Raw genomic sequence first — 25,891 nt, forward strand, 5'->3', positions numbered from 1 at the left:
GCCTCCTTTCTTCCTCAGAGCTTGAACTTTGTTACAGGTCTCATTAAGGATTTTACTTTTCTATAAAGTAGGCATAAAGTACGTGTGTTCACAATCTGAATGATTTTCCGGAACTTTCTGTACCAAAGACGCATTTGCTCTATTCTCCCACAGAGCGCTGTTTGTTGTACACTTTCTGTTCATTGTTCTTCTGTCTTGTATGTCAATCAAAATCACTAAAGCATTCATGAGCTGGCCATTCATTCATCTCCAGTTTCCTAAATCTCATCATCTCCTCACACGCTGCCATTCTCTCTCCAGATGGTTCTGTTTTCATGGAACGTGTGTTGGCGGGCTTGTGACGTGCATCATCAGTCGTGTGTCAAGCATGAGAGATTGCAAGTGAGAGAGAGAAAGAAAGAGAGTGTCATTTTTCATTTGACAAGACCATAACCAGAGACGGCTAATTTAAGGGACAAACAAGAATGTGGGGTGAGATGGACATCATCTGTTAGGTGTGTGAACAGTATGATAGGGACAAACAAGGTCAAACTTGAAGAAGCGATGTACGTCACTTGGATGAATGATCTACAAGTCTACAGTGTTAATAGGTAATGTTAAGTGAACAACTTTAGATACTTTAGATACTTTTAGGAGAATTATTTTTCAAATGAAAATGAGTTCAAATGAAACAATATTTTTCATTAAAAAAGAAGTCAGTAGACAATTCAACAGGACAACACAATGTTGCTATATAGCATATAGACTTAAATATTCAATGTTTAAAACTAACATCGTTAAGTTTGTATTTTAATAGTAATAGGGTCTGTTTACTTCAACAATCCACCCTTATATACTGCAGAAGAATGAAATAGACACCTTACAGCTTTGGAACTTTAACCAAAATAATAAATTTGTGCTCAAAATGGCCCACTTTGATTACAAAAAATGGGTATGAAATGTAATGAAATTATAATCATAAATTATAATTTATATTTTGTTATTAATGACAGCATGGCAGTCAACAGAGTTTAACTAATTTATACTCAGAAATTACATTATTTGAAAACATACAGGGGAAGAAGTGTGTAGAGTTTATAGAGTGATCATATACTGCAGAGTGTGTGATATGGGGGGGACTTGGCATGAATGAGTTCGGGGTGATTAAGAGACTGCGTCAGCAGCGTGGGGGCTGCACCCTTTCTCTCATCCCCACTAAACTTCTGTTCTTAACTCAAAATACTCCTGACAGAAGGCACCCATACAGACACAGTGTGCATGTGAGTTAGAGAGGTTTGGGTATCCAAGGGGTACATTGGGTTTATTTTACAGACATGTTATCGTTTGCATCAGGTGTTAATTATACATTATTTATTCATCACTTTGTCCAAATCAGATAATCTGTGTTAGATCATGCAGCTCACAGTGATTAAATCAAAGCTCTTTTTCTGTCCAATAGTCTATTTTTGACTGGCAAGTTTGTTTAAGCTTTGGCTGAGATCATTCCGCGGACCCGAGAATCTGTGCATACACACACACACGCGCACACAGAGCTAATTTCCTGTTAGTCCGTGAGTAATTGAACATTTATTAAAAGGTGTCCATTCTCCCACGGATTTATTTTACACTCTTGCCCCACATCTTTTTTAATTCATTCACTCATTCATGCTTTTTCACAGTACATTGTCTTCTTTTTAAAAGCTTAGTCAGTCTTTGCTATGGGTTTAAATTAGCAGCTGTAGTACGTTGAGATGAACTCTGGTCAGTACCATGGTACACACAGTCCAGGCCCTGATTAAGATTTCAGAGGCCCCTAGGCACAAGTGTTTTATGGACCCCCATAAACACACGTGTGCACAAAAAAGTTTTAAATTAGCCTATAGGGTACTATGTGTTTAAAACACCTCCTCTTTTACAGGATTACATTGACAAGTTAAAAACTATCATCACATCCTGAAGGAAAATATTTTTAAGACCTGTACACATCCTCCATCAATCAGGATTTACACCACATGATTGCAACAATGCTTTCCTGGACCAGCAACAAAAATATCAAGAAATTTCCCTGCATAACTAACTTGCTTTAACCTGCATTACTAACCCAGCTTTAACTAACTGGCATACTCAAGCAATATACACTTCCACACCTCTATCAATGAATGTTCCATCAGATTCTTCCATAATTCACACACAAGCATGCCGAAAAACGGTTCTTAAAAGAAAATATAAGAACTTTCTTAAGATAAATTACAATACACAAAATGAACGTTCTAAAGAATATTCTTCAGTGCAATTCTCAAATATTTTCATCTTCATTTCTTCTAAGACTAAACAGGCAGTCTTTGCTAATGATAGTACAACAAGAGTAATTACAGTAAACGGCATTAACAAGAATTTAATTATACTTCTTTAGCCTATATGTTACGACATTTGTGTGTATGTAAACATTTTGATATGTATGTAAAATCATTGTGGATTACTGATTAACATCCTATCAATATAAATTAATTCACAATTGGCAAGGAAACACCACCAAAGAAATGTAAAAAAACTCATACCTTTTAAGATTTAAGACAGCCGTGATGGTATGTCTAAATCAACTCATTATGTTTACAACAATAAAGCCGTTCTCATTGACATACTTTCAGATTCTGTTGTCAGTTCATTCCGCGGCATCATCAACTCACAATAAAAAGGGGTGATTTCGGCTATATGTTCTTTAACACAGCCTCATGGTAACCATATGCAAATTTACAGACGAACTTTGTTCATATTTATATATCTAAACAGTTGATAACAGTGACAGGTTGTTGGAAACGCTGTTTCGTACTCATTTTATTCACAAGTCACCTGTCGTATGGTCCTGCTGCTTCCTTCCTGACTTTACAGACTGACGCCCACACAAGAGAATCCCTGCCGCCGGTGTTGTGTCAATTTATACTATAGAATTTTGATACCCTCGTGTTGTAATTGGGGAGGGGTTATTTAGGTGTAAGGGTTGGGTTGGGTTGGGAGAAGGGTTAGTCCTGTTTTGTATGGAAGTGGCAAAATTTGAAAGGGTAGCATAAATTGGCAGAACACCGGGAAAGAGAGACCTCGTGCTCGCGGGGCAGCACTGGGGACATTTTCCCACTGAATGAAAGCTAAGGTTAAGTCGCTAGATTTGTCGCTATGCGTTTCTGAACAGAAGCTGCTAGGGGGATCGTAAAAGTGACTAAATCAAAAAGACAGACTTACTTATTTAGAAACACTGTTTTGTGTGAGCAACTCCATGTGTTCAGAGAAGCGCACAGCAGAATGAATATGGCAAAAACGCTGTTATATGAAATTTTCATCCTCTTGCCTGGGCCCCTAGCGTGCAAGGACCCCTGGGCCTTTCCCCATAATACCCATTGGATAATCCAGACCTGACACAGTCTCCTGTTTTTGCCCATTTCTTTATTCTTTACTGACACCTGCTGGCTAAGACTTATACCGAAAACTTCAATCAAAATATCCTAAAAACTCACTTGGATCACATAAATTGTATTTATTGTATGTTAAATCTTATAAACTTAAATTAATATTGTATTTTTTGAGCAATGTTTTCCTAAAATATCATATTGTTAAAAAAGTCATCCTTAGCCCATATGAAAAAAATACAACTTTATTTATTGAAACTAAAAGCAGTTTGACAAGTGTTGAGGTGTTCTTAAATACTCATTGTAACAAATATTTAGGGTACATTATACATATTTTGTATTAGATCACACAATTTTCAGTTGGACAACATAAAATTAAGCAGCTTCAACTGGGCCTCTTGGGATACAAATGTTTCTCTTTGGAAACGCATCATAAAATCTGAAAAAACATTATATATATAACAAACTGAGGAATGTTTGCCTGACCAAAGATTCTATTGAGAAGTTGAGTGTGTATCATTCGTTCGATACTGCACCTGTGTGTGTGTGTGTGTGTGTACGCGTTTGTGTGAGAGAGTGAGACAGACAGAAACAGAGAGACAAGTGTAGTGTGTGTTTGGTGTGAATGTTTGGGGGGGGGTTAAGGCCAGAGAATAAAAGCTAAGGAGAAAAACAAAAAAAGGAACAAAAACTATAAATTATAATAAAAACAAATGTCAAACAAGAGAGAGGAAAGGAGAGGAAGAGTCAGTCTCAGAGACCAATTTACAAGTACACATTCAGAATTCATAAACACGAACCCAACTGTATTCCACAACTCAGAACATTTAATGGCCATTTTTTTCCAGAATACAATCTACTGCTTTCATAAACATACATACACACCTTTTCTTCAATCTCTTTGATATGTTGTCTTTGCATGTCAATCTTGTCCTCAAGCTCTCTGATTCTCTGTCAGAAAGATAAACACAAAGAGAAGCACCTATGTATGTGTTTGTCTTGTTTAGGCACTTGATTTTCAAGAATTGTTTTTTTTGGAGGGGACAATCATCTACATATTTCCTCACAAGCACACAGCCTGACCTGTTTTGCAGATTGAAGAAGCTCCATCCGCTGTTGTAAGACAAGAGTGTCAGCATGGCGACTCTGTCTTAGGATCTGTCTCCGCACAGCTTCCATTGACTCCGCAAGCTTTTCTCGCTGTCTGTCACTCAAACTCTCTCCCAGACAACTGTCTGGTTCCTGCTGTAGAGCAACATATAATGTAGCCTCTAACTCCTGCACCCTCTGAAAACCAAAACAAACGCAACAGAATTTTTTTTAACAATAAAAAAGGACAATAAAACTACACAATACCATTCTGCGCATTTTCTCCACATTTGATTTGAAATTCATATTTCAATGATTCATTGTATGTAATTCTTTATAAAAAAAAATTGTTTAATTCTGGGGGGCATTGTATGTAATTTGCAATGCATCATGTGAATCTACAACACTGACTTCTCTAATTGGTGGATCTCTCAGGATTGTGGGAAGTGTAGTTCTTTACTAGGAATTCATCAGCTAAAAACTTCCGTGCTTAAAGTGATAGTACAACCAAAAATTTAAATTCTGTCATCATTTACTCACCCTCTTGTCATTTCAAACCTGTATGACTTTCTTCCTTCCACAGACAACACAAAAAAGATAGTTTGCAGAAAGTTGTTAAACCGGCACTGTTTGGTTACCAACTTTCTTTAAAATATCTTCTTTTGTGTTCTGCTAAAGGAAGAAAGTCATACAGCATTGAAATGACAACAGGATGAAAGAGATTTCATTTTTAGGTGAACTGTCCCTTTGAGGTAGGCCTTTAAAGTTGCTTAAAGTTTTTATGAAGAACAGGAATGTGATTTTTACTGCTGAGACCAGACTGTGCTCTACTAAAATAATCTCATGGTCCTACCAGTTGGGCATGATCGAGAGCTTGTTTCCTATAGTCGAGTTCCTCCTCCAAAAAACCCTTCTGTTTACTGAACAGCTCCTGTTGATGATTATATCACAACTGAATGTAACTTCAATGTAATGCATCATTCACTACACCTTATTTAAGTCACATATAAGACTTTTATCTCAGATGGCATGAATGATCTTACCTTCTCATTTTCCAGGTCAATCATTTTCTGTGTTAGAGCAGCTTCAGTGTTGTCAATTTGCTTCAACCACTGTTAGAAACAGATATAGGCAAAAGGGGAAGAAAAGTAAAACAATACAACGAACACAGTTCAGAGAATTTAATGTGTCTGCCAAGTGAATAAGTGTTAAAAAGAAATTACTTGTATTCAGAGATACCTTTTCACATAAAGACAGCACAGTGCCTGCTTGAATTACTGTGACCTGTTCCTCATTACGCAAGTTCTGCCGGGTTAAACGTTTGATTGTTAGACACAGGAGCAATACAAGCATGTTTTACAGCAGAAATGCACACTTTTCTTACCCCATTATCACCAAGAATGTCAAGCTTTTTCATAAGGTCAGGAATGATGACGTCCTACACAAAAACACGTATCCAAATAGCATAAACAAAATAGATGAAGCTGTCATTTTTGTGAATGTGATATATACAGTTGTAATTGTGGTGCTAAGACATGCAAACCCATGTTATATTACCAAAGTCTACTGGTCTTAGTTTAATTTGTTTACATTATTACTATTGACACTTTCATCGGACACAAGCGCCCGGCACGAAGTTAACTTCCGGTCTGTGTTTGTTGATGGTTCTGGCCAGTGACTTATAATATAACTATTTAACTTCATTGAATTTATATTAATATTTCATTGTATAATAATTGTATTAAATAAGCATTTTGTTGAATTTTATTATATATTAATTTTATTAAATAAACAATTTGTTGAATGGGTCGTGTTGAACGGGTCACATTTAAGACCAGCCAAGTAACAGTTATTCCATTGGTAAACCAAAATAATACTGGCTAGACATGTTAATTGTTAGACTTGTTAGCCATGTAATTTACTTGTTATTTATTTTGCTTGTTAACCAAAATTAACTTCTTTGCAGATGTGTACCAGTAGTTAAGTTTGAACCACAAAAGCATGCATGCGCAGTATGTTGTTGAGACTGTCTATAAGTCAACTTACAGTACAAAGTATATTGTACTGAATACACACCTTGACACCCTCCTGTTGGCAGTGAAGCTGTAGGCTACTGTTGTTTTCAGAGGCAGAGATTTGCAGGTTAAAGGCAGGAGATCGACGTTCTCTCTCCTAATGGTTAAAAAACACTTGGTCAAATATTGAAAGAAAGCATTGTTTAGGACTATAATGGTATCTGTAAGGAAACATCACTGTATGAATAAACATGTCATATGAATGAAGAGGACATTCTTTAAAAATTCACCTTTTGATTTCACTTGAAGAAAGTCATGCATGCAGGTTTGAAACAAAAGGGTGAGTAAATGATGACAGAATATTACTTTCGGAGTGAATTATTCCTTAAATTTAAATGCAGGATGCCAAAATATAACTGCCAAAGTATATAAGAAACAGTGAATATCAGAAATTACAATAAATGCAATCAAAATAAATGAAGAAAAGGATGAATAACATCACATTACCTAGAATATATCTGTGCATAATCCAAAACGGTTAGAGGAATGTGCAAAAAACCCACAGGAATCAAAAGACTCAATAATTTGTGATGCTTGAAATATATTTTATAAACTCTTATAATGTAATATCATTGTATAAACTTCTGTTGATAGAAAGGAAAGAATAACCTGTTAAACCAGTGGTTCTCATCTGTTCGTTCTAAGGCCACCTATGCGTAGGGTCCATCACTTATTTGGCCGCCAAAATAAAGACTTATGATCTTAAACTTAAAATTTGAATTAAATAAACAAATACAATTATACAAAGAACATCACTTCTTTTAATTGGAGAGTCTTATTTTTCTGATCTTTGATTTCACAAAATCACTATATTTCATGAAATGCTACAAAAACTGTGCTTCCCCTGGATACATCTTGGGCCCCCCAGGGGCCAGTATGGATTGTAAACAGTATGGATTGTAAGTATGGCAGAAAATTCTCTCAAAAAATAACATTTATATTTTGAAGATTCATTTTTAAAAGAATAAAGTATAGAGTATAACATTTATCAAATAAATGTTTGGACAAATAATATGTTGGTAATTTTATATTTTACACTGTAAATTTTGACAAACAAAAGTGAATTTAGTGTTTGTGATGCTGTACAAACAATGACTTCACACAAAAAATCCAACATGCAGGAGGAGGAGGAAAAAATTAAATGAGGTGAGGAGATTAATTCAAATACATTTTATTTAATTTAATTTTATATTTAACAAAACAATATTGATATTAACACACATCTTTTAAAACAAAAACACATATATAATGACATGTGTGAAAATATTAACATGACACAAGGTTTGATGCAGTGCAATTTCTTTGGATGATATGGGTTTAAGTATGTAGATGGTGAAGGCAAGTTACAGGCTTGACTGCCCCTGTTTGATGCTGTGGAAGCAATACAGATTCTCTTACTTCCAGTTCAAGAATGCGGAATTCAAGTAGTTCATTTTGATCCAGGGAATCTCGAACCTCCGAGCGTAATCTCATTTCACACTGCTCCAGCGACGCTATCTGCCACACACACATAGAAACGCAGCTGGAGAATGTTAAGCGTTTTGTATTTAAGTTTGTGTGAAGCTATTGGAAGCTTAGGTCAAAGACGGTACCTTTTCTCTGAGCTCCTGGTTAACCCTGATGAGATTTTGTTTTTCCTCCACCCATTTGGAGTCCTGCATTACATAAACCCGAACAAACACACAATCCACTACAAATTACACTGCAAGCACTTATCTAACACTCGTTATAATTACAGTATGTACAGATCACACACAGTAGACACACAAACACACACATGTATCTCTCATTCACTTTGTTCTCAGATTTTTTTTTTATAATCAATTGTGTTCAACACAATAAACGTTATAAACAGAACACATGAACACACACAAATAATAAATACATAAATGGAGAGAAATTTCCTCAATAAAGATTTATTAGGCCACATGCAGACAGAACAGACAGAGCACAGAACAGAACAGACAGGAAATGCATGCAAAAGCAGGCTGACCAGTGATAAACATGCATGGTGAACCAACCAATAAATAAGCTCACAATAAGAATGCCTACGTTCGGAACAGCATACTACCATCAAAAGTATAAAATAGATATTACTACAAGGAATAGTACATCCCACAATGCAATGTGCTTAACTATTCATTTCATGTGAGAAATGAACCACAGGTGCACTGCCACAATTTTTAACACCCCCTCTTATAGTATGTTATGATATGATTGACAAAATTTTAAATGTTTTTACAAAAATTTAGATTAAAATGTGACACAATTAAACATGGAGCATGCTGATCTAGCAAAATGTAGCATACTAGGGTTTGTAACATTTTAATTATAACAATCTTTTTCAATTTTTTTTATTCATACACTATCTAGGCAGTATCTGTGTGCAACTTACTGCAATGTAGTCAGTAAACAGTAAGGTAGTATTTCATTCAAAACACAGCCCAGGACAATGAAACAGGAGGTACATTCTTGTGCCGTATTTTATGTATTTGGCGCTCATATTAGTACCGTGCCTCTGAATTGTCAAATCGCCTCTCAAATTGCTTGCTACGGATGCGAAAAACGCCAAAAATCTAACCCAGTCCTAATTTTTTTATGATAAACTTAAATATCACAGGCAGTGTGTGTAAATGTGATTGACGAAACGTGAGGTCATATTTATTTTTTAACGTGCGCTATTTTCTGACTCAATGTGCAATGACTTTTATACAGTTCTGCTTAAGGTTGGGGTTTGATTTCTAAATGTTCCGTTTACACAAATGTAAACCTAAAGAAAGTAGCAAATTTCACAAATTCATAGCATTAAGGCAGTTTGTGGCAACCATATAACAACTAAATAGATTCCGAGGCACAAAAAGCACCAAAACTAAACCTTATTATATCATTGATTAAAATACACAAAATCCAAGCTGTATTATTGTTTATGATTCAGTCACACTAAATGATCTGGTCTTAATATCTGCTCATCTGACTGAAATTGAACAAATGCAGACAATGTTGTACAACTGAGCTGTAATTTATACTGTAGCCCATACTTAACAATAATTGCTAATTTAATTGATCCTATAGATAAATGTGCATGCTTGGATTGGCCAGTTGAAAGTCACATAATTTGGCGGCATATCCTCTGTGTGTAGCGCCAGCACACAAGCATGGCTGTAAGAAAGACAAGCAGCAAAGCCAATGTGAGTGGAGTCAGGGGTCTCTTCTCCCCGCCCTCTTTCTCATTTACCTGCCCCTTCTCTGCCAAGCTCCGTTCCAGGTCAGCAATCCGTGCCTGGCACCCAATCAGCTCCGTCTGCAGCTGCTCCCGCGTCTAACGGATAGAGCATACACCCAATCAAAGAGCCAGCCTAGGGCATGCTTAAAGTTTGAACATAGTGACCTTTGGTTTGTTTTGGTTTTGATTTCAAATCTATATATTTATAAAAAGTTTACATTTTAGTAAGATACATTTTTTTGAGGCAGGAATTTTTCGCCATGCTTGCTAGACTGTTGGCTACGGTCAATCTGAAAGGCGTGAGAGTTAGGTTCTGAAAAAGTCTTGAGAAGTTCTTGAGAATTTTGGTGGTTAGATTGATTCTTTAATGAATGTTAAGATTTGATTTGTTTACAGAACTGCATTAGTAAGAAAAGGAATGTCCAGTGTCAGTGAGGTTAAACATGCATCTGTGAAGTTGGCATAACAACCCTCACCCTGGAGTGTCTCTCGGGGTCCAGGGGCCCCGTGGTTTCCTGCAGAAGGGCATATGCTCGCTGCAGTGCCTGGTACTCTCGTGTGAGCTGACGAAAACGCATCTCGGCCTCCTCCCGGGAAAAGCCCTGACCGACAAATGTAATTCCACAATTTCACACTTGTAAAAATAATGTCCGACCAAAATCATGAGAGTTGTGGTCATGTAATTTGCTTGTGAATGTCAAAATGTATGTAGTTTCACAGGTTTGAGTCAAGGCTTCTGGTTCACTATCACCACTCTATTTATGTGCATCTAACGTACTTCTCTGTGATTGGTTACAATATTTAACTGCAATACAAATTAGTAGACCTAAACAGATTACTGTATTCACATTTCACTCTAAACAAAAAGGTTGGTCAGAACTAACATATTATTTTAAAGCAACACGTTAGAAGTTTTGCTCATGGGTTCCCCCATGCGGTTGATAAGCACATATGTCTGTTACCAATGTCTGTTACCACTCTTCGGCAGCCAGGAGATGGGCAGGCTGTGTGTACCGATTCGATCAGAGAACGAACAGAGTGTGGTTCTAGCTGCTATGAGGCTGCTCAGGTAGCAGCGAACGTATAATTAGTTTGGTTAAGAGTTGCTTTACCACTGAAATAATTTTAGAGACATCATTTTCACTTCAGCAGTTTCTGCTTACTCAACAAATTCACGTGTATTGCGTTGTCCACGGGGAAGCTTATACAGCCACAGTATTTACGACAATGATAACAGACAATTGCGCTTATCAGCCACATGGGGGAATCATAAGCAAAAGTGATGAAATGTTCCTTAAAGTAAACTATAATCTGACCAGTGTCTTGTTTATACTGTGAACACACTGTTAGCACTGTTATGAGAATATGGTCAACGACTTGCTCATTGTTCTGTTCTCTCTTAAAGTCACCATGCAATCAAAGTGTTTTACACAGTGTTGCAGTGATTATTATAAATTATTTATCCATGCACATCATTCTCTTTTTTTATTCATTTGCACTTGTAATCGTTAATCAAAAACGTTAACCTCCTCTCCCCCTCTCAACAACAACTCTTCACCACATGACGTCAGCAACAAAAAAAAGAGGTAGGACTATACTGACTGTCCAATGGCCAGGCATTTTTGGCCTTCCCTGCAGGCCCAATTTACAACAGACCAATCATTTTTTCCTAATTTCAGAAGCCGTTTCACTCGGATATTCGTTTCATGCTGACTTTGAGGAGTAAACAACAGCCAGGTAGTTGGGTACATATCACCTAGAAAACTGCTGAGATCTCCTGTTACGTTCCCTTGAGCAGAACACTTAAACACAATTAACCAAAAGACAGTACTTCGCATTAAACAAACATTAGAAACAGGTCCATGCTCACTGCACAGCAGAATTTATGATGCAAGATTCTTTGCCAGAAAAACTGATGAGATTTTGTGTTGGATGTTTTTGATTCTTGTTATGAATATTAAAAAGGTATTTAAAGAAACACTTAACGCACATCCTCAAGTTCCTCTTCTGGGGTGACGGGGGTGTGATCTGTGCGGTCAGTGTTATATGATGTCAGAGACGATGTTTCAGAATCGACCGATTCCTCATCAAATCCAAAATATGTCTCCACAACATGCCTCTAAAAGACAAAGAGAGATGGTCAAAAGCAGTCCAAGTACATACATAAAAACACTTTAACATTAACATGAAAGCCTAACATTTTTAACATTGGACTAGTGCAATACAAACATTTACTAACCTTGTCCAAGCAAAATTACATCAAATTTTAACTCCTTTATAGACCAATGCCAATTAACACTTTGCATAATATGTGCGAGAACAGAAAAAGGGGTTTGGCAAATAAATCGAACAAATATCAATTTGCAGCATGCCACAGATGCACAGAAGCAAGTTGATTTGAAAATTAAGGATTCTTGGCAAATTTCCCTGGTTGTTATGAAATTTCAGTAATAAAAATGTGACACAGATTCCATTGAGCCATTAGGCTGTCGATTCCTCTTACCATCGTGTTTGTAGGTCATCTCCTTACAGCCAGAAAAATACAGACACACCAGACCACACAGACAGAGGAACATGGAGAGATACAGCACAAGCAGGAAATATTCTGTCATACTGTATGTGTCATATATGCTCCTCAGCTTTCATTTCCTTTTAAACATCCCTCCAAAAAACTCAAAAACCTATTAAACAGAACTCCAAAAGCATCTATCCAATGGATGACTAAACCTGTGGTACAATAATGTCTGATGTTTTTAGTGAGCAAGATTATACCCAAGTCAACTGACTCCTCCTCCTTGGCAACAATTCTAGAGAACGAAACAACTAAACCCCACCCCACAAGTCTGTCTAATCATCTAAGGACATGCCATAGGCATCTATTATTCCTTTTATCTAAAACAAACTAGAATAAACATTAAACATGAATTAAAAATGCAAAAAATATTTTTTTTAAGCAAGATAGACTTTAAAGACTTTTTGCACATGGTACAACAGACATATATATATTTTTAAATAACATGTTCATAACCAATTGAAAGAAATTACATTAGAGAGTTTGAGTACCGCTATAAGGTTAAAAATCAATGAGAAACTAGAGAGAAATTAACGAACTTAGCTCGACTCTGAGGTCTCGAGAGGCCAATTAATGTGCTGACATACACATGAATTAACAAAAACTTCTCAGAGGAGACAGTTGCTTAGTGACAGGACAGAGAGAGAGTGTTCATGTGTTTTAAAGAAATGAAGAAGTTGAGCGAAACGTCCTGAAAACACAATCCAAAATGAAGGAAAGCCAGAAAAGCATCTCACCTTGGGCAATTTCATGTTTCTTCTTCTGTTCTTTTTGCTAATCACCAGTCTGTCTCGCTCCTGAATGGAGATTCAAAAATCACATTTAACTGATGGCTTATTATACAACACATCACAATAGCACAACGCACCTAAAACACACACCCTGTTCAGTTTCCGGTTTAATAGAGAAACACAAAAATGATCATGGACTATGATATTTACACAAATGTTTGGTGTTTCACTCTATTTGCAGATTCAATTTATATTATTGTAACCTAATTTTTGTACATGTTGGTTTAAGATTATAAGGTTTTAGGCCTCAATACTGCGCAAAACAGGTTTCACAAAATGGTGCGTTTTGTTTTTTTAGGCTGCCTCAGATGGACCAGCAGCATGTTGTGGGTAATACAGTGACATCACTGTGCATGTGAACACAGCTGCATGGGAAGAGCGAGAGGCTAACTCATTTATAATGAGGCCTCTTGTTAATGAAGAAAACAAGCAAATTAACAAACACAGCACTGATTACCAAACACAAATAACTACTGAGTGTGACCATTTACAGATTAAACACACACAAACACTGACACACACACACACATACACTGTAAATCTAATAATCTGACAAGGACTTCAGAGTAAACACCTGACAAGAAATGCAAAGGTAACGTGTTTTTTGTCTCTGGTCTTATTGTGAATGATATAAGTTCAATATAATAACCCTTTTCTTTCTTTCTTTTCTCTGCTGAAGTAATCAAGGCCATGTGGGTGGGCATTTAAGTTATTAACCAATAATATCAAAGCCCATGCAACAATAGCCAATCAAATATTGATAAAAGGATCAAATCAGGGAACACTGTTTATTTCTTCAAACAAAATAGTTTATTTTACTTTGACACACATACAAACAAGTTAGTAAAATGTAAACAATTTACACTGCGTGTATGTGGTCAAGGAATACTGTAGCTGTGCAATTCCATTAAAATGTCAATCTTACCGTGAAACATTATGTTTTTTCCAAAGGTTTTTGAAATGCTAACAGCATAGATATTAACATTTGGTGGGTTAAATACCCATATGAGGTCTCTCTTCATAAAAAAATATATTTATTTTTAGTGTATGATTTTTCCTAGTCAGGTAAGTGCCATTTTCATGATTGTCAAATCCATAACGGTTCATATTCCTCATAAATAAAGTTACTAACTTATGTTATATTAAGACGCATCCCTTCTCCATTCATTGGGTATTATTGATTCAGGTTTGTGCATTTTAATTCACAGAATTCCTACAAAGTTTATTGTCTCCCAAAAACCGTGTCCTTTTTTCTCACATCCATGTCACACATGTTTATTTCCTTTTTTTTTTAAAACAGAAAATGTGTTCATAGACTGACATTTTTCTAATGTTTAGACTCTATCAAGAAGGGTTTAGTAAAATATAAACAGACGGTTCAACATATTCGTAACAAACAGATTCTCTGAGCATTTTTATTTCACATCCGTGACGCTGGAATTGCCCACCTGCGTTAGCTCCTCAATAACACCACGCTGCTCGTTGATTTGCATGTGGAGATACTCAACTTCCTGTTGTTCATGAGCATGACTGAGGTCTGTCAGAGAGGTGTGTCTCTTCAACAAGCCTGGCTGGGGGCTCTTCTGTGAGTTCTGCTGTGAATTCTCCTTCTGACAGAAACAAGGGTTTAAACACAACGTGAACTTTATTCTGAAAGTTGACATTTAACTTTCATTTATAATATTCTTAACAACTTATTTGATGATGTTATTATGGCTTTGTTGGCTGTTAGTGTAAAGTAACATTCAGCTTTAGTTAAAATTACTTCACATTACAGAAGTTCATCCAATGTAAATGAGTGTTATCTTAAACAACAAACCAGTTCTGCGTTCTCCCTGCTGAGCGTCTTTAGCTTGTCCTCCATGCGTTGTAGTGTCTGCTGGAGCTCTTCATTCTTTTTATGCAACCGTTTATATTTTTCCATGAGCGGCTTTATTTCTCCATCCGTCTCGCGCACCCGTTTCAGCTTTAAGACACAGAGAGACCTCTCTACATACAGACCGCATGCTTACAAAATAAATCTAAAGGAAGTAATAAGACGTTTGTAAAGCACTTTGATTAGACTTTGTAATTTGGACCCAACAGTAAAAGGGACATGGGGAATTGCCTCACATGTCAAAAAAGCATGGCCTAAAAAACCTCAACAGTACAGTACAATGGTGGCATGTCGTAAATATTTGTTTGTGAATGAGGTTTATTCCATTTTGAGCCCTTATTTGCATAAGAAGTAAATCGTTTGGACATGCACTCAAATACTGTGCATTAAAGTGGTACAACTGTTTAGTAAACTCAGTTCCATACAGTTAAATTATAATAAGATAAATGTCCATAAAGGACATATAGAGAAATTGAACTGGGGTGAAGGTAGAAATGTTAAATACACTCTTAAAAATAAAGTTGCTTAAAAAGTTCTTGTGTGCACATACCAATTCATTCCTTTCATCTGATAGCAATGTGTTTCTGTCCTCTAGTTTCCTGATAACAGCCTGCAGCTCTGCGATCTTCAGCTGAAACCTACGAACGTCCCTCTCATCCACTTCCTATAAACAGACACCCATAAACATGTTTTACTCTGTCATGATAATGTTAGTTTAACATGCAAGGAAATGGCTGACATATTTGCACTCCTCAGTGTTTCTATAAGCTTTTTGTCAGCTGTGTTTCAGACCTGGTTAACAGGGGAGTCTGTGTTCTCCCCAAGGGCAGGTGCCATCTCTCTCTTTGGACTCCCATGATGCCGTTCTGATTCCTCTCTCTGTAGCAGGAGACGCTTAGTCTGACCCGCCTGCACACCAAGCTCTCTCTCCAGTGACTGCACCACACGATCTCTGCTCCTCAACTCCTCCATCTGTCAGACACATGTAACATGACTAAACATGCTTTTTTGTTCCCTTCAGGCCTGATGCACTGACAAAAGAAATTTGAGCCACTGTTATATATCCGTATTAGGTTTGAAGGTAGAAAACCAAATAGAAAATGCCTTGAATTGGCTGATGAATGATGGTTTTAAATATGTTGAGACTTATAAGAATCTAGAAGATTGGCTCAATCAATAGTTTGAGTTTGGCAAGTATTTGGAAAATCTGTTTGAAAATAATTATTTTTGTCTTTATTTCGCCTTAAAGTGGCATTAAAAACATTTAAAGGAGCTGTATGTAATAATTGTACTCTATTAAATCGAAACAGTACCTTAATACTGTATGTTCTTAGACATTTAGGAAACATGCCAAGTTCGTATATTGGATTGTCTAAAAAACAATGCTATAGCCAGTTATTCCAATCTGAAATGTGCGTTCCGTGCCGGAATGTCAGTTTTTGTTTTGGTCCGTGTGGCCCTGCCCACTGACTATTTATCCACTAGTGTATTTCGACAGCTTGGTTGCCAGTTTGAGACAAGCACAACAAATGATCTGGGATGGAGGAGATTCCACCCTTCCCGGTACTATTAAGTTGAAAACTTAGAAAGAATAACTATATTATTTTACAATTTACGAGGAGTAATATACAATTTTATTTTGGTTATTCAGACGAGACAGCAATATGGCCCGTAAATGCAACCCCCGCAGGCCGCAACCTCTTAAACGAGCTGCTGATTGAGTTATATTTGCAAACAACAAAACCACTGCACACTACAGTATAATTAATCAGATTAACTTACAGTGTAAGAGTAGATGCTGTCCATTACACTCCTGTAAGTGTCTGGCAACTCCTGTGAGCATCGAGTCTGAGGAGGAGGAGGAGGGGAAAAACCCTCGCCAATATTTTGAATTTGGACTGCGATACCAAGCTCAACCGCTAGGTGTCAATGTTACATACAGCTCCTTTAACTTGTATAAGACCCCTCATATGACATCCAATAGACTTCTCTGCAATGCAAGTCCTCACAAATTGAAATAACTCATCCATCTCACCAGTCTCCGGATTTCCCTTTCGCTTTCTCGTTTGATTCTCTGTATCTCCTCCTGATGAGCCTGATGGGCCACTCTGAGATCCGCTGCTTTGGCCCTGTCTGCCTGCACGGCATTGGCCAGGGCCTCCTCCGCCTGTCGCCGTGACGTCTTTGCCTCCTGCAGCTCCTGCGTAAGCCGTAGTTTCTCCGCCTCGTAGCTCTTGCGGGCCTCCTCTCTGGCCTCCTCCTTGAGGGCGTTCCGTAGTTCGCTGCTGGCTCCATCCCGTAAAACACACACCAGCGCTTGCAAACGGGACAGCTCGGTCTCTCGAAGGCGGGCCGCCCGCGCCATCTCTGCATCATGTTGCCGGGATAGGGTCTCTCGTGCGGACGCCACCTCCCGCTGCTTCTCCTCGTGGAGTTTGACGCGAAGTTCAGTGAGAGCCACTGAGTGCTTGTGCTGCTCTGTCTCACGCTGCCCCCGTAGTTCTTGAAGTCGCTCTCGTAATTTGCCCACCTAGAAGGTGACAGAAAAGATGTGCACTGACTTATTTTATTAAAAGATCCCAACAAGCCGACTAGAAGAAAAGTGGCTTGAGGAATGTTCTGCCTCTCAACCGGTGCAAAAAGCTATTTGCAGTGTGTTTGACTATCTTTGAAGAGCCACATCACTTACAAATTTGTTGCCCATTTTGTTGACTTGATTGCTTCTGTTATCTCCCATTTGGATTAAAGGGTCTACTAAATGATTAAAAGTTTTCTTGTCTTCACTTAACTTAAGCTAACATTGAGGAAATTCTACCAACAATGCAACTTCACAATCTCGACTCGGCAATATAGTTAAAACCACCAGGATTTACTGAGTTAGAAGAAAAAGAGAGAGGATGAAATTAAATGGGTAACAAGCTACCAAAATGGCAAACAAAAAGGTTTTTGTTCCTCTTTAAACCTCTAGTATTTATTTAATCAGGCTCCAAACCAAGTTTTGTTATCGAGTTACGATGAATAACACCCACAAACACCCTAAACCACAACAGTGCTGGACAGCAGTTTAAACCATTATTTCAGACTTTTTCCACGAGGCAATTCTCTTTTAAAATAGGTTTTGCCAATGAAGCAATGACTGGCACATATTGTGACAGTCGGGTGCTAAATTCCAAGGGTTCTCAGAATCAAAATCTTTTGATTGACAAGCAGATTACTTAACGGAGCAGAAGATCAGTCTTGTTCAGACAGCAAAAGCATGCAAAAGGTTTCTTTTGACATAATTAACTCCTTTCTTTAATTCTATTTGTATATGGAACAACACCTAATAAAAATAAAAGCATTGGAAACATTTTGGTCAAACTGTTATGTGGGATGTGACATGAACACACTGTTATTTTAGTTTACTCAAATTTAAACTTTGAAAACGCTCCTGTTCATTGACCTAAAAATAATTGGAAAAACTTAACTCAAGGAAAATTTTAAATGTTGCTTCAAAAATAAACTGAAGTATTTTTAAGGCAGTAAAATTATAATAATAAACAAATAAAACTATAATAACTCTGCTGTACCATACAATGTCTTTAGACGGTTTCATGATCAGATACATGCGCCTAGTCCAAAGTTATCTTCAGGTCTATGCTTGTTTATCGGTCTGGCTTGTGGCTATTAATAAAACTATTTACTTTTTTATCTTTTATATGAAAATTATTTGATATAAATATTTTCTGTATTACATAAACAATTTGTTGACTTTTATTGTATTTTCATTTTATTATAGAAACAGTTTGTAAAAGGGTCTCTTAACTATCTTACAGTGTTGCCAGATTGGAAATGTCCAACTATCGTACCAGAAGCTCAAAACTATTGTATTTGGAAGAAAATTATTGTAAACGTGTCGAATGCATAAAATACTGATACTTATCAAGACAAAAATGTTTGACACGACCGGCAGAAGGCTTTGGTGTCATTGTCTGACACAGGTCTTATTCATCCTGCAAAACGGGGTCCGTTTCCCATTAACTTTTGTATGTTTTCTGTCTGTGCTTACTTTTAAGCTGCCATCCAGACTCTGCCTTCTTTTTTGCCTTTCCCCTGTCTTCACCTTCCTTCAGGACTGACATAAGCGCCGTTGCTGTGGGAATGCTAACTTGTGCTTGTGAGAGAGAGTCATTTTCCCAGATGATTTGCCGAGAAGACGTAGCGTGAGGCATGAGTAACTGCACATTCACATTCTTACAATCATGATGGCACACATAGGATCCGCAACTAGATCAATGTGTACAGAAGCCATATCATTACAACAACTATCATTTGAAGTGTCACAAAATTTTGAAATTATTGTACATTATGGGATTATTGATCATACATCGCACCGAAGTAAAATTTATGGTGCAAATACTTTGATTATGGTACGTCTGGCAACACTGCTTTCGCATTGAAGTTTAGGCAAGAAATTGCTATTTCACTGGTAACTCAACATAATATTGGCTAGACATACTTAACTAGCTAATGTAATTTACTTATTATTTCTTTATTTTGTTATCATAAATAATCTAAAGGGCTTCTATTCTTTGCGGATTTCTACCAGTTTAGGCAACAAAAACACACATGTACAGAAATGTTTGTGTTGCTTTCAAACCATTTATAGATGTACGTTTCTCCATACAGCCAACTATGAATTTTATGTATAGTGAATGAGCGAACAAGTAAAATACAGTACTGCCATACAGTTATATTTTAACAAGCGGCTCATGAGTTTAGCATTCAAGTAGGATGCTACAACAGCATTAGCAAAGGTGACATTTCCTGTTTTCCATCTTCAGTGTGATACAGTGTGGGCTGATATGTAAATCATTTCTATGGCAACCAATGTTCATATGGATGTTGGACCACGGTGTCTTGACAAAGAGATCTGATTTCAGTAGTGCAAAGAGTCAGACCTAAAAATCAGATTTGCAACCAAATGAAATTGGGTGTAGTGTGAAAAAAAAATGTACCTTTCCTCTTTCCTGTTGCAGTTCATTCTGAACATCGCTCAGGCGGCTCTTCAGCTCTTCGTTGGCTGTCTCTATCTCCTGTTTCCCTCTGCTCTTTTTGGGAGGTGGGGCTGCTGTGGGTGTGGTTGCAGCCATAATTTCCCAGTCAAATCCACACTTCTGCAGTCCAATCTCACTCCAAAATTTCTATAACACTGGAAATTAACCACACCATCAACTTCATCTTCCTCTTCTTTGGCTAAAAAAACAAAGACAGAGAGTCTGTGAATTTTACAGTCAAACTCACTGCACACACAGTTGTTCCACTACTAAGAGTGGGGCGTTGCCCTAACATTTGCTCACAAAGCTACAGTTCACACACAAACAGTCATGGAAACTCATTTTGCACCATTTGTTCACCAGAATTTGGCTCCAACCTGTTTGGCATGTTTTCGACTCCATCTAGTGGAGCCTCACGATACTACTGTAACAGTATTTGTGAGATAACTCCATTTTTAAAAAAAATCTTTTTTTTTCATTTTGTTAGCATTTTTTGATTGTGTTTTATTGTGTTAGTTAGATGTTTTTTGATAATTATGTTATTATGGCTCAAATCAAAACAAACGAACTGCAGTTTGATTGATATTCATTGAAAAGCACAAAAAAACATGATTTTTAAAAGTTATCTCTTTTTGGAACCAAACCCTTCATTTGTATTTTCACCATTAAAGACAGCAGGAGGCTGAACACCATTATATGAAATTTAGTAGAGCTAAATGAGATTAAGTAAAACAATTACTTATTTTACATAATCTTTTCATTAAAAGTTTACATTTTATGTAATTTTTGGTGTGTTTTTTGTACCGGAGAAATAACAGCTTCTATGATCTTCTTACATGTTAATTTATGCAGCTGGCAGACGCTTTTATTCATAGCGACTTACATTGCATTGTATTATACATTCGTTTTTGACTATGCAATCCCCTGGTATCGGACCTTGGCATTGCTAGTGCCATGCTCTAACCACTGAGCCACAGGAAAGCTTATAGGACAGTTATTGTTTGGATGATAGGGATAATATCTAAACATCAGCAAATTTTTCAGTCCTGTCAATTTATAAGCCTATAACAAGACAAGTCATTGAAAACCAAAGAAACCTCATTGGGTATGCCTACAACATACTGGCAGTGGCCCTAAAGAACACGTGTTAACTGTCTGTTAACTGATCTCAAGCTTTCTCTCACAATTCTTATTTTGCCCTATAAAGGCAATACAGTTATGCCAACAACTGAAAGCGTGGTCTAGTCTTCGAGGTTCTGCAAGTTAACAATTCACAGACTGTTCTTTTTTGGAGTATAGTTAAGCCAAATCCATCTTTCACAGGACAGATCATACTTCTGGAGATCTGATATCAGTTAACCAACATGTGACAAAGGTCACTGTGTCTGCTTTTGTATGTACAGAACAACCACATAGTTGAGCCCTAAGGCTGTCAGCTATGTAACAAGGAGAGCTATGGAAATCAACCTTTTACCGGATGTGACAGACATACGGTAGAACATAAGTGAAATAGAGCTCATTAAATTACTTGATTTACCTAATATAAGATTTTGGGCTATTAAAACAGAACTTAAAGAAACTTAAACCAAAAAATTTAATGACAAATAATAGGCTTGTGGTTTATCTTGACCCCTTTGTGACATGAAATAACAGCTCTAAAGATTACAAGCACAAGAAAAAGCTTTACTACTCTACACACTGGTCCCCCAAATCTCTCTTAACTGCAAAATGAACAAGTACTACCAAACAGCAAGCACATGCAATAGGGTCTACGACACATTAAAAACACACACAAAAATCTGAGTAAGTTGCTAATTAAAATAAACCTACACACACACCCAAACACACATGGCTCCAAGGTGTCCTGCCATTAAGTTAAATGACATTATGCAGATATTGCACATTTACAGGCAACACACATCAAAGCCAAGCTGAATGGCAGATTCACTTACAGAAACTGAAAATTGGAACAAGACAATTACGTTTCACAATAACTGAGCTGCGAGTCAAAGAGAGAAATAATATGTGAACTCTATCTAAAAGCAACGGGTTGCGCGAGACAGAAATGGCAAAATATTGCAATTAAACGGCTTGGGAATGTTGTTTGTAAATTCTGTGATTCAGGTAGTGCAGTCTCATATACAGCATCCCCCAAAAGGTATAGTACACTTACCCACACCTCTATGGTGTTCAACACATTTGTAGACCATTGAAACATTTAATAACCTTAATATCAAAACTTGCAATCTTAATGGCTTGGATATAAAACCCTATTCAAATTATTGAAGTGGCTCACTGGTCATGGGTAAATGTAGTATTAAGCATGCTGTTTAGGGAGATATGCAGCCTTCAATAAAGACTTGTTTTCTGAAACTGCACATCAAACTAAGCTAGTGGCAGATTATAATTATGCACTTACAGGACAGGTTTGAATTTGTGTTTTGGTGGGGTGAAACAGTTGTGTTGACAATGTAAATGCTACTCAGAGTGTTCAGTTCATTTCACTAGGAGGGTTGCAATACTAATGCAACATTGGGGTATAAGTGTAGCCATATTACAAGTAATCAAATAAGGATCTCAAAACAAACCAGCACACAAACACACCCAACATTGAAAAAAACATACCTACTTACAAACATTCAACCTGATGCTAGAATAGCTATGACGCTGGCAAAAGAAAGATGATCCTGCAAGATTTTATGATCAGACGAGTTACTGTCTTGGCATACTGCTTTTGCACAACATGTTAACAGTCCTTTACCGATGTCCATGACTCGTTGTTGCTCATTACTAGATATAATTATTATTTTATAAAGACTGCACTTTCAAAGAATAATATAAAAGTGAAAATTAGCAGCTACCAGGGCCACCTGTCAAACTTTTTACTCAAGATAATACCTTTATGAAAGTCAGTGTCTATGGTATAGCCACTACTATACCCACTCACCTTAAAGTCTTGGCTCCATTTACAGTTATTTACTATTTAAAAGAGACAGTCAATTAAACACGCATTAGGCTTTTTAAAGTCTTTATTAGGAGGACATATTTTTTAACTATGTTAAATCATACCTGCCACAGCAAATGCTCTATTATAGTGGCTATTCAATTGATTCAGTAAAACCTAAATGATTTTAAAAAGGCCAAGATGTATAAAGTATACTTAGCAACGTAAAAGCATTAAATGCGTTTCAAAGTTTAAATTCTACTATTTAATTTCGACGCTTTCTTCATTACCGTGGGAACAGTGCGTTGTGTTCGGGGTATATGGATGCAGAATTGATCATCACCGGCCGTCAGAACCACACCCACAGACCCACTGCAGGCAGCCGAACCTCTTATAACACACGAAATACCTCACATCATGATGCGTGACTGACAGCTTTATCGTGACTGACAGTCGAGAGATGGACGTGAATCCTTCATCAGCCCTATAGATATAGCCTAACGTTAAGAACACGACCACATGACGAGAGCATGTCAGATGTTGCTATTACATAACTGAACAAATCTTTTTTTTTAATCATTTAAAACGAGTGCGTGATATTTTTCAGAAGCGATGAGGGCGAGCTGATCAATAAAGTCTCTCTATTAAAAGTGATGAGAGAATCACATTCATTCACAATAACGCACATCAAACTCAGTCATTAATAAACAGTGTTTCTTATAATAATGCTGTTATAAATGTTATAAATTAATCCCTGTGTTTTATGATACATAGTAACTTACCGTTCGCGTCTCAGGTGTCCGCAGTTCACGCAGGCCGAAAATGTGTCTTATTGTTCCGTTGCATGCAGAGAAACAGACCGATTCACAACATCTGACAGTAGATGCGGAAGTGTAGGGATGATGTTGGTGTTTGTGATGCTGTACCAACAGATGTGGTGATGTGATACTATTACCGGATGGCATTACATGGTTTACGTCTCCACTATACACGCGACAGAAACCCGCCAGCCAATTTACGAATCCTACTACGGTGAACGCGGTTTATTTAATATTCATGAGCTGAGCCTTTACTATTGGACGGTAATGACACAACGTCAGCACCATATCGTTCACATTTATAAGATGGGTAACGGCTTTTAGATTGTCAGATTATTAGAGTGGGAGAAATAAAAGTGCATTTATCCATTATTATAGACCGCATATTTTGATGGTATCAATCTAACTCGATTAGATAGACATCACTTTTGGCCACTATTGTTGATTTGAAAGTCATGCCTTTCATTGAGCTGCTTCATTTCTTAGGTTTACATTTTAGCGAGACATACTGCTTACAAGTAACATGTCAACCACCATGGAAACTGAGTAGTTGTTTCCTAGCAGATTAACTCATGATGATAAGGGGTTAAGAATGTTAGAGTGGACCGCATGATTACTGCATTCATACAATCAACCACAGTGAAATAAAGGGGAAATAAGAGCTGGCGTGGGGTTGAGTCTTTGCTGAGTGAAGTGGAAAATCCGGCTCAGAAACATCAGTAAAGTGACCTAGATTTCCTCATATAGTTGTGTTGCTCTGGCTTTTCTTGTAAATGTATGTTTGAGTGCAGACACAGAAATTACAGCATGCTTGATTGGCTCCACATGCAGGCTAGTAACCTGGCCCAAACAGGTCCGGATTTAATTTGTGGACTGTGGTTTTACTTCTTCTCTGGACCAGCAAATTACATCATGAAGTACTTAAAGTTCAAAAGTCAGGGGATGTGTACTTTTATCAAAATATGTTGTCTGATAGATACAGCAGAATAGAATATCTGGCAAACATGAATCACAAAAATGGGGTTACTGACTAAATTATGCACCAAAATACAAATATAGTATAGTACTATATAACTGAATCACAAACATTTCTGGTGTTATACATTTGTCATATTTCTCATGTGTACTTTTGTAATATACTGCAGTCTTTCAAATGTAGGCTATAGGCTACTTTTGGAGCTGATCTGAATAGTAAAAGGTTAAAAGTAGCCTGCAAGCAAGCACTTTGAGATGCCCTAACATTTTACAAAGTGATGCTTAATACAGCATATTAAATTATCATCCTTGTGGATAACTGATACTTGGGTTTTAGCTAGTTATGTAAGTAAGTATCACTTGTGCCATATATTTTAAAGATCGTAGTGCAAGTCAGACACTATTCATTAAAATTGTTCTTATACTGGGGAAATAAAAGGACATTATGTGTGTTTTACATACATTTTATTGATTTAAAAACAATGCTGTGGGTCCACTAGATCTGTGAACACTGGCTGGGTAATAAAAATATGAACACCATGTTTTACATCAATTGAACAAAAGCAAACAATTGTGCTCATTAAATAGGACTTTGGATTGAAAGTCTCTGTTTATGTAACTCTAAATAAACTCATTATGTTAAACCTGCTCTTATCTCTTACTTAATAAGCGTTCAAAGTGTGTGTACAAAACTTTTGTTTTGTTTCCAATCTTGTTCCAAAGTCCAGCTCAAGTGGGGCAAAACGTAAACGTCTTTTTATACCTTTCTTCATGTTGGTAATTCTAACCACAACAATGGCTTTCCATAAATACTGGAATGAAACCTAAAGAAACCACATTAAAGTGAAAAATATGTATGTGGCAATTTTACTTCACCGCTGATATGATCCTCTTGAAAGACAGTTCAGTTCAAAAACAGTGAATTGTGTAATAGAAATAATATATATTTATCAGGTAAAGAGATCATGTCCTTACACTAGTAGGAGATAAAGAGCCACCCTTGCCTATCTGTTCTGTAATGCAGCAAGCTCTGTCTCCATGGTTACAACGCCTCATCAGCAGATGATCATGCACCACATACACTCACTCACACACTGAGCTCAAACAGCCCT

General features: G+C 37.0%; 1 protein-coding gene across 3 annotated transcripts; it reads right to left on the reverse strand.

The window, feature by feature from the left end:
• Positions 1-3,609: 3,609 nt before the first annotated feature.
• jakmip1 (janus kinase and microtubule interacting protein 1) lies at positions 3,610-23,988 on the reverse strand. Of its 3 annotated transcripts, XM_056769407.1 has the most exons (21): positions 23,769-23,988; positions 20,004-20,241; positions 17,042-17,536; positions 15,799-15,978; positions 15,557-15,670; positions 14,950-15,096; positions 14,579-14,740; positions 13,077-13,136; positions 11,758-11,886; positions 10,244-10,369; positions 9,780-9,863; positions 8,137-8,199; positions 7,943-8,041; positions 6,546-6,641; positions 5,854-5,907; positions 5,709-5,774; positions 5,513-5,581; positions 5,323-5,400; positions 4,464-4,667; positions 4,266-4,331; positions 3,610-4,071 (listed from the first exon to the last, which is right to left on the reverse strand). In XM_056769407.1, the coding sequence occupies exons 2-21, from the start codon at positions 20,136-20,138 to the stop codon at positions 4,021-4,023; spliced, it is 2,478 nt and encodes an 825-aa protein (XP_056625385.1). In that variant the 5' UTR covers positions 20,139-20,241; positions 23,769-23,988; the 3' UTR covers positions 3,610-4,020. The 3 variants fall into 3 exon arrangements, with proteins under 3 accessions (XP_056625385.1, XP_056625384.1, XP_056625386.1); XM_056769406.1 differs by having other exon boundaries at positions 3,610-4,331; XM_056769408.1 differs by lacking the exon at positions 9,780-9,863 and having other exon boundaries at positions 3,610-4,331.
• Positions 23,989-25,891: the final 1,903 nt, after the last annotated feature.

The sequence above is a fragment of the Triplophysa dalaica genome, chromosome 16 (assembly GCF_015846415.1).
Source record: "Triplophysa dalaica isolate WHDGS20190420 chromosome 16, ASM1584641v1, whole genome shotgun sequence".
Classification (NCBI taxonomy): domain Eukaryota; kingdom Metazoa; phylum Chordata; class Actinopteri; order Cypriniformes; family Nemacheilidae; genus Triplophysa; species Triplophysa dalaica.

What these genes read in the sequence shown, in the direction of transcription:
- jakmip1 (XM_056769406.1), bottom strand. Translation starts at nt 20,138, where the DNA reads ATGGCTGCAACCACACCCACAGCAGCCCCACCTCCCAAAAAGAGCAGA. An exon ending in ACCAGGAGCTCAGAGAAAAG is followed by an intron (nt 8,042 to 8,136) that starts GTACCGTCTTTG and finishes TGTGTGTGGCAG; the next exon opens with ATAGCGTCGCTGGAGCAGTG. An exon ending in TCCGCATTCTTGAACTGGAA is followed by an intron (nt 6,642 to 7,942) that starts GTAAGAGAATCT and finishes TTTAACCATTAG; the next exon opens with GAGAGAGAACGTCGATCTCC.